General features: G+C 37.3%; 1 protein-coding gene across 1 annotated transcript; it reads right to left on the bottom strand.

The window, feature by feature from the left end:
• On the bottom strand, positions 441–7,813 carry LOC109230789. Its single transcript, XM_019396226.1, has 9 exons — positions 7,385–7,813; positions 6,645–6,783; positions 2,491–2,772; positions 2,170–2,228; positions 1,834–1,870; positions 1,652–1,723; positions 1,404–1,554; positions 1,199–1,333; positions 441–1,084 (listed from the first exon to the last, which is right to left on the bottom strand). Exons 3-9 carry the CDS (start codon positions 2,637–2,639, stop codon positions 1,046–1,048), a joined length of 642 nt encoding a protein of 213 aa, XP_019251771.1. The 5' UTR covers positions 2,640–2,772; positions 6,645–6,783; positions 7,385–7,813; the 3' UTR covers positions 441–1,045.

Genomic DNA, 8,432 nt, shown 5'->3' on the forward strand with positions numbered 1-8,432 from the left:
CTAGGAACTTTTGCTTGCATTGTATTGGGAGAGTCAGAGTGGAAAAGAGGATTCCTCACTTCTTTCTCTCATTCAATACCGTGCACAAGACTTTCATCTCACACGACTCCTAAATGATAAAAGAAAGAAGAACCCATTTTTCTTTCTTTTTTCATTACCTTCCTCGCGTATTAGCCAAAACAGGATATAAGGGGTAGTGGTTGTTGGGCCCTCTAACATGTAGTCATAATTTTCTCTACTCGAGTAATAATGCTTTTTTTTGGTACGGAGTGTATTATCAAGATTCAGATCTCTTTTGTATTTTAAAAAAAAAATTAGGCTGCACTACTAAAGGAGTTGAATATTGAGGCTTTATAAGTACGTATAAAAGTAAAGAGTGAGGGTATAAACATTCAGTAACCAAAACGCTTTACTACAATTGACAACCCTTGAACATCTAGTTCTTGAAAAAGATTGAATGAATACATTTCTTCCTTCTTTGAATTTCTTACATGCCATTGTGAGGTTTGTCCCCATAGCTGGATTGTTTTAACTTTTTTAAAACAATTCCCAATTTGTTGGTAATGTTTCCCATACAGAAAGATCCCTTTAATCTTCTGTACTCTTGTAAAATCCTACAATCTTTTCAATCTGTACAATACTGTAACTAATACTGTGGCTGCTATTTCCCTGATTGAACTTTGATTTTGGAGTCAGTCTTGACTTCTTTAACCGTGCCTAATTCTAGCATATCTACTGCTGCAGAAAAATGAGGCTTAATAGAACTATCCATGTTGTGATGATCCTTTTCATGGTGTGCCTTGAATGTCCATACGAGGACTAACGCGACCATTACTACTGACAGCAAAACAAGTCCTGCCCATGTCATATGCGCGTTTTTCTTTAATGGTTTGCAATGTTTGTCAAGTATATCTGAAAATGAACTGTACACGATGTTACATTCTGCTAGGCTTTCAATTCCAGGGTACACATCCAGTATCTTTTTGAGAGCAGTTATATACGACTCAATGTTGTAGAAGATCCTATATGGGATCAACACTCCTCCCTAACAGCTTGGATCAGTGCAAGTCAGCATCTTGATTATCTTTATAGAAGAAGAGAGAATTCCATCAAATTAAAGGTAACAAAAAACTAATTAACTACTAACTACTACAACTATGTGAAAAGAAAAATGTAATCAGAGGCATTTCGGCTATACCCCAGGGAGCTCTCCTATCCTGATTGCGCTAGATGGACAGTTCTCATCAGGCTCGTAGTTATAGTCTGGTGGGCCGGAGAATGGATTGCATATTTGTGCAACATTTCCATAATTTGTAGATAGCTCCCGATTTACCTGCAAATTTCCAAAAATTCCAAAATTTTCAAGACCACTACTCTATTTCAGGTTTAAATTTCAGGTTTACCTTGTTCACTACTCTATGAATCCCTTCACTGGCAGTATATAGGATTGATTGTGCTGAGAGCAATTCATCACAGGGGAGGATCGAACTCAAGCTATTATTATAGGGATTTTTCCGGAAACTTTCTAAAGCTGTGCATGCATCTCCAGCAAAGCTGCAATAAATACAACTTGATCATGAGTACGCCGAGGCAATATAATTTTGAGATGAAACAGAAAACTTGAGTAAGTTATTGGAAATTGTTTTCGTACTTTTCTAGGAAGAAATAAATTCCAAAACTTAACCAGTAGAGACTTGTAAAGATCCAACATACTGCGATTAGCCTGCATATATCAGAATATATTATTTAACAATTTTGCAACTATTGGAACATGGCTAAGAAGTTGGAAGTGTTAGGAGGCTAAGATTTGCACCATTGACATGATATACTTACAGGTGAAAATTTCTTCTAAGTTTAAGGGTTCCAAATACTGCAATGAAAACAGAATTCAGCTTTAGTCAGTATTAGATATTTAATGATAGCCCTACTAAGAAATTACCATACTATTTTTGGATATTAGTCTCCTTTTCTTCTTCTTTGCATACTAAACAAGAGCAATGGCAAACTTTTGAAACTTTACTTTTCTTTCCTTTACTTTCTCTAGCTCCCAAACAAGGGGGTGTGTTGTACTTCAGTTTATGTTCTGGATTATAGATTCTTTGGAAATAATATGGAATGAGGTTAAACATGGAACAATGATAAAATTCAAGTTGGACTTAGTACACTCACCTGTTAGGAAAATTGCAGCAGCCAAGTTGAGTGAAATAGTCAGTGTAGTTACTATATACCTGCCAACAAAAAGTAGTGTGCATGTCAGTCTTTGTATGACCTGGAAAACATAGGCGAACCTATGACAGGTTCTGTGCATTCAACTAATTTATTTCTTTTGAGTTTTGACTCGAACTATGCATGCATATGTGGAAAAAAATAAAATATATACATATAATAAGATCACACTCATTCTTAACGTATTAACGCTAGATCCTGAATCCATCTTACTGAAAGGGACCTATCTAGAATATAAGACAAAGGGGGAGGAGGAAGACTTACAGTATCTCGAGGCTTTTCTTGACTAAACGCCTATTTTTAGTGGCTCCCCGATGTATATCAGCAGCCTGTCTGTCAAGACTTTTTGAAGTGGGAATGAGGAAATTAGCAGCCTCATCAACTATATCAGTATCTTCTAAGTCAGTATTCATATCTCTCAAGGCTCCAGTAGTAGTATATATAGTCTCTGATGCCTCATCTGCTGTATCAATGATAATGTTCACAACTTTATCTGTTCTTGAACGTAGTTTCGCATTCCCTCCTAGTACCAGGCCTGTAGCTGTTCTGCAATTATAGTGAAATTATCTCCTCAGTTTTGTCTAACCTTTAGGAGTGAATGAAACTACTTCATTGGAGGATGCGTTATATAAAAAGGGCAGCCCGGTGCACAAAGCATCCCGCATTCAAGTAGGTCCGATGAACGGCCTCACCCCAAGGGGTGTGATGTAGACAGCCTATCCTAATGCAAAGCATTTGTGGCTCCTCCCACAGTGTGAGAATGCACCGGAGAAAAATCTATTATTAATTGATATTCTATGTTACAATGAGCCCTATTTATATGTATACATAACACATAACCTATATATTCTAATAACTATTCTAGCACTCCCCCTCAAGCTGGTGCATATAAATCATATATCCGAGCTTGTTACATATGTAATTAATATGAGGAATAGTGAGGGATTTGGTTAAAATATGTGCAAGCTGATCATTCGACTTCACAAACTTTGTAGCAATATCTCCCGAGAGTATCTTTTCTCTAACAAAGTGACAGTCAATCTCAATGTGTTTAGTTCTCTCAAGGAACACTGGATTTGACGCAATATGAAGCAGCTTGATTATCACACACAAGTATCTGACTAATCTCACCAAATTTCAACACTTTGAGCAGCTGTTTGATCCAAATTAGCTCACATGTCGCCATAGCCATTGCTCGATATTCTGCTTCTGCACTAGACCGAGCAACCACATTCTGTTTCTTGCTCTTCCAAGACACCAAATTTCCTCCTACTAAGACACAATATCTAGACGTAGAACGTCTATCAGAAGGTGATCCTGCCCAATCAGCATCTGAGTATCCAACGATCTGCTCATGGCCTCCCTCAAACAATAAACCTTTGTCTGGAGCTGATTTCATATACCGAAGAATGCGGACAGCTGCATCCCAATGACTATCACAGGGAGAATCCATAAACTGACTCACAACACTCACAGTAAGGAAATGTCAGGTCTAGTCATGTGAGGTAATTTAATTTACCAACCAACCACCTATATTTTGCAGGATCCCTAAGAGGCTCCCCCTGTCCTGGCATAAGTTTAGAATTCGGATCCATCGGAGTGTCAACAGGTCTACAACCTGTCATTCTTGTATCCTCAAGAATATCTAAGGCATAATTCCGTTGTGAGATCACAATACCTGAGCTAGCCTGAGCAACCTCAATACTCAGAAAATACTTTAATCTGCCTAGATCCTTAGTCTGAAAATGCTGAAAGAGATGTTGCTTCAACTTACTAATACCATCCTGATCATTTCCGGTAATAACAATATCGTCAACATAAACGACCAGATAAATACAGAGATTTGAAGCAGAATGCCGATTAAACACAGAGTGATCAGCTTCACTACGAGTCATGCCAAACTCCTGAATAACTGTGCTGAACTTACCAAACTAGGCTCGAGGAGACTGCATTAGACATTAGAGGGACCGGCACAACTGACGTACAAGGCCATTAGAGTTCCCCTGAGCAACAAAACCAGGTGGTTGCTCCAGATAAACGTCATCCTCAAGGTCACCGTGAAGAAAAGCATTCTTAATGTCCAACTGCTAGAGAGGCCAATGACGAACAGTAGTCATGGATAGAAAATGGCGGACTGATGCTATTTTAGCCACGGGAGAGAAAGTATCACTGTAATCGAGTCCAAATATCTGAGTATACCCTTTGGCAACAAGACGAGCCTTAAGTCGATCAACCTGGCCATCGGGACCAACTTTGACGGTATACAACCTAACAAACAACCAACAGTCGATTTACCCAAAGGAAGAGGAACAAGCTCCCAAGCACAAGGAAGAGGATAGAAACCCCAAATTATTTTGAATTTTAGCGTGGAGGGGCTGGAAAATAGAAAACAACTCAGATCGATTTTTCATCAAAAATATCCAAGTGCACCTGGAATAATCATCAATGAAACTGACAAAGTAGTGGAATCCCAAGGTAGAACTGACCCAACTAGGACCCCAAACATCTTAATGGACTTGTAAAAGGTGACTCTGCTCGATTATCAAGACGCCGCGGGAAAAGGGAGCGGGTATGCTTACCGAGCTGACATAACTTACACTGTAGAGTGAACAAGTGAGATAAGCCAGGTACCATTTTCTGAAGTTTTGACAAACTGTGATGTACCAACCGTTTATGTAATAAATCTGGTGAATATAACGGGACAAGTTGTTGAAGGAAGACAAGAAGTGAGTCCATGTGATTTTGCAAGGATAAGATAATAAAGTCCATTTGATTCACGTCCGGTACCAATGATCCGCCCCGTACTGTGTTCCTGTATAAAAACAAGGTCATCAAGAAATAAAACAACATATTTAAGTGATTTGGCTAATCGACTAACGGCTATGAGATTAAAAGGACTACCGAAAACATAAAGAACTGAATCTAAAGGTAAGGAAGCAAGTGGACTTGCTTGACCTATTGCAGTTGCCATGGTTTGAGACCCATTGGCCATTGTGACTATTGGAAGAGATTGAGAATATGAAACACTAATGAAAAGAGATTTGTTACCAGAAATATGATCAGATGCACCTGAATCAATGACCCAAGACTCAACGGTTGAAAATTGGGAGACATAAGTCATGCTATTATCTGTTTGAACAGCGGAAGCTATCCCTGGAGATGTTTGTTTACATGCTTTATATTGAAGGAACTCAATATAATCCTGCAAAGAAACCATCTAGATTGCATTCGATCCAATGGATTGTGAGTCAAAGGCTTGTTATACGAATGCCATTGTTTACGTCGGAAAAAGAAGATTGTTTTTTCTTTGGAACTACTATTCACGCTGGAAAAAATCACTGCTCATGCCGAAAAAATATAATAGTGGTTGAAATTTGATTTGAACTAGATGGGTAGGTTCGGAATTGTGAGGAGAGAAGGCTGTCCTGAAGAAATTTCGCGAAAAATGGCCGGAAAGTGGCCACGCGCCGGCGCATGGGTTGGAACCCTCGCCGGAAAAATTTCTCTTGACGGCGCGTGGCAGTTTTTCTGTCGGAGAAATTTTAATGGGTTGGTCGTCGGAGGGTGATCTACCTCGTGGTGATGTTGGTTTTTGCACAACACCGACAGAAAGTGACTTTCACGTAGACAGACCTTAGGTCACCGGAAAATTGCACGATGACTAAGTCCTTTCTTCCCAGTTAACGCTGGAATGACGCACAACGATCTTTCCTCACTAATGCTCTGATACCATGTGAGAAGACACGGGAGAAAAATCTATTATTAATTGATATTCTATGTTACAATGAGCCCTATTTATTTGTATGCATAACACATAACCTACTCCTATTACATAAGGGACTAGGACTAATTACATATATTCTAATAACTATTCTAACACACGGCTCGAACCCGTGACCTATAGGTCACAAGGAGGCAACTTTACTGTTGCTCCAAAGCATCCTGCATTCAAGTAGGATCCCGGGAACGGCCACACCTCAAGGGGTGTGATGTAAACAGCCTATCCTAATGCAAAGCATTAGTGGCTGCTTCCACGGCTCGAACCCGTGACCTATAGGTCACATGGAGATAACTTTACTGTTGCTCCAAAGCATCCGGCATTCAAGTAGGGTCTGAGGAACGGACGCACCCCAAGGGGTGTGATGTAGACAACCTACCCTAATGCAAAGCATTAGTGGCCACTTCCACGTCTCGAACCCGTGACCTATAGCTCACATGGAGACAACTTTATCGTTGCTCCAAGTCTCCCCTTCGGAGGATACAATATATGCAGACATAAAAACCTTAGGTTAATTGAACTTAATATTTAGTGCTGTAAAGTAATAAAACTAGATAAGTGATAATGAAGTGACACATTGCTAAAATTGTCAAGAAAACAGCTGAGAAAATAAGCCAGAGATAATAGTGTTGATACTGACAAGTTGATCTCTTCTTAAGCTTCATGTTCTTCCTTTTACAGCAGTAGGTAGAGGCTAGAACATATAGTCCATATCCTAAGCCACAGAATAGCCACACTACTGCAATGGCATAGCCATATATACCTGTAAAGATGGTGGACTGCACAAGAAGTTAAAATTTAGTGCTTGAAATTATTTTGTCATATGTGAAGCATAGTTGGAATAACTTGCTTATAATTGGCAAAAGATGTATTCTTTTTTAAAATTAAATGTAAAAGTAGGCTATGGAGTATTTACTATGACCGTGGCGAAGCCAGGAATTTTCTCAAGGGTGTTTACACTTGAAAAAAGTGAAAAAAATTCCCGACAAAGGATGTTCAGTATATGTTATATACCTCTACAATAAAATATTTTACTTAAATGCAGTGTAATTTTCCGACGAAGGGGGGTCAATTTAAGGTATGTAACTTTGCCCTTGATTATGAATATACTTAAAAATTGGACAAATAAATGGCAAAAGTTAAAAAGGAAAAGAAAACAGGGAATTATATTACATTGATGTATAAAAGAAAAATATAAACACTCAATTAGTATAGAGGGATTATTTATCTATGTGGCTAGGACTCTCTAAAAGTACTATAACACCCGAACTTCAAAAATATATTACTTTTGAAGAATCCGACATACACTTCTTGGTATTCTTAAAGAGTCCGAGCATCAAATTACTATATGGTAGGAATTAAGAAATGCAAATTACTCACGCTCCAATAGTGTTTATCTGTAATGTCAAATCCTCCTCTGTATTTCTTGAAATTGTCCAAAGGGTCTATTCTCACTGTATCGTCTGATTGCTTCCTTGCTTCCGAATCATTGTCTATCTCAATTAATATTCTTCTTTCTGCAGAAATCAAAAAGTATTTTTACAATTAAAGGCATTACTATTACTAGTCTCTCTCCACGCGCAATGGGGGCGTGCCTTATCAAGCATTACATTTTAGAAAAATAATCATATAACTATTATTAAAAAGATATGCTTGAGTTATTAAACAAAACTTACATAAATGTAAATAAAACATAAAAATAAAAAGAACATTTTTCTCCATAAGAAAAATAAAGATATAACATAAAATTATGTTCAATTTGAGAGATCGCACATCTTCTTCTATATTTATCTTGATATCCAACGAAATCCTTTAAGAAAATATTATCTAACTATGAATTGTTAGGTAATTCAAAATACTTTTAAAAAATATTTGACACTGCAAAAGAATCCACTAATATACGTGAAGTACTTAATTTTATTTTGTATAATTGAGAATTTTCTAATTACTCGATTATCTTCATGCATTTATATCAGTATATACTAAGAGTTATGTGGGAAAAACAAAATCATAGCTAGAGAAGATAGATTAGGGAAATTATATTAGGATCTTAGGTAGAAGTAGAAGTAGGAACAAAGCTAACATATCTATTTTCAATTTAACTTTATCATTGGACGGCTAATATATGCATACAAAAAACCAAAACCTTGAAATTTTAAATTTTGTCAACAATTCATGGAATATCGAAGAAATGTCATTTTAAAGAATTTATATCTATAATCTACGAAATATGTCTAATTCTCCACAAAATAAAACGTTGGAAAAATATAAAGATGCTTGGAAATAGGGGTGTGGTTAAAAGAAAACAGTTAACCACCCATATTATCCACTAAAAAATGGGTTGGATAATGAACTTTTTTAAAACGGGTCAAATATGGATAAAAATCATATTATCCATTTAGAAAATGGATAACCAATGGGTCTAACT

The sequence above is a fragment of the Nicotiana attenuata genome, chromosome 8 (assembly GCF_001879085.1).
Source record: "Nicotiana attenuata strain UT chromosome 8, NIATTr2, whole genome shotgun sequence".
NCBI classification, from domain to species: Eukaryota; Viridiplantae; Streptophyta; class Magnoliopsida; order Solanales; family Solanaceae; genus Nicotiana; species Nicotiana attenuata.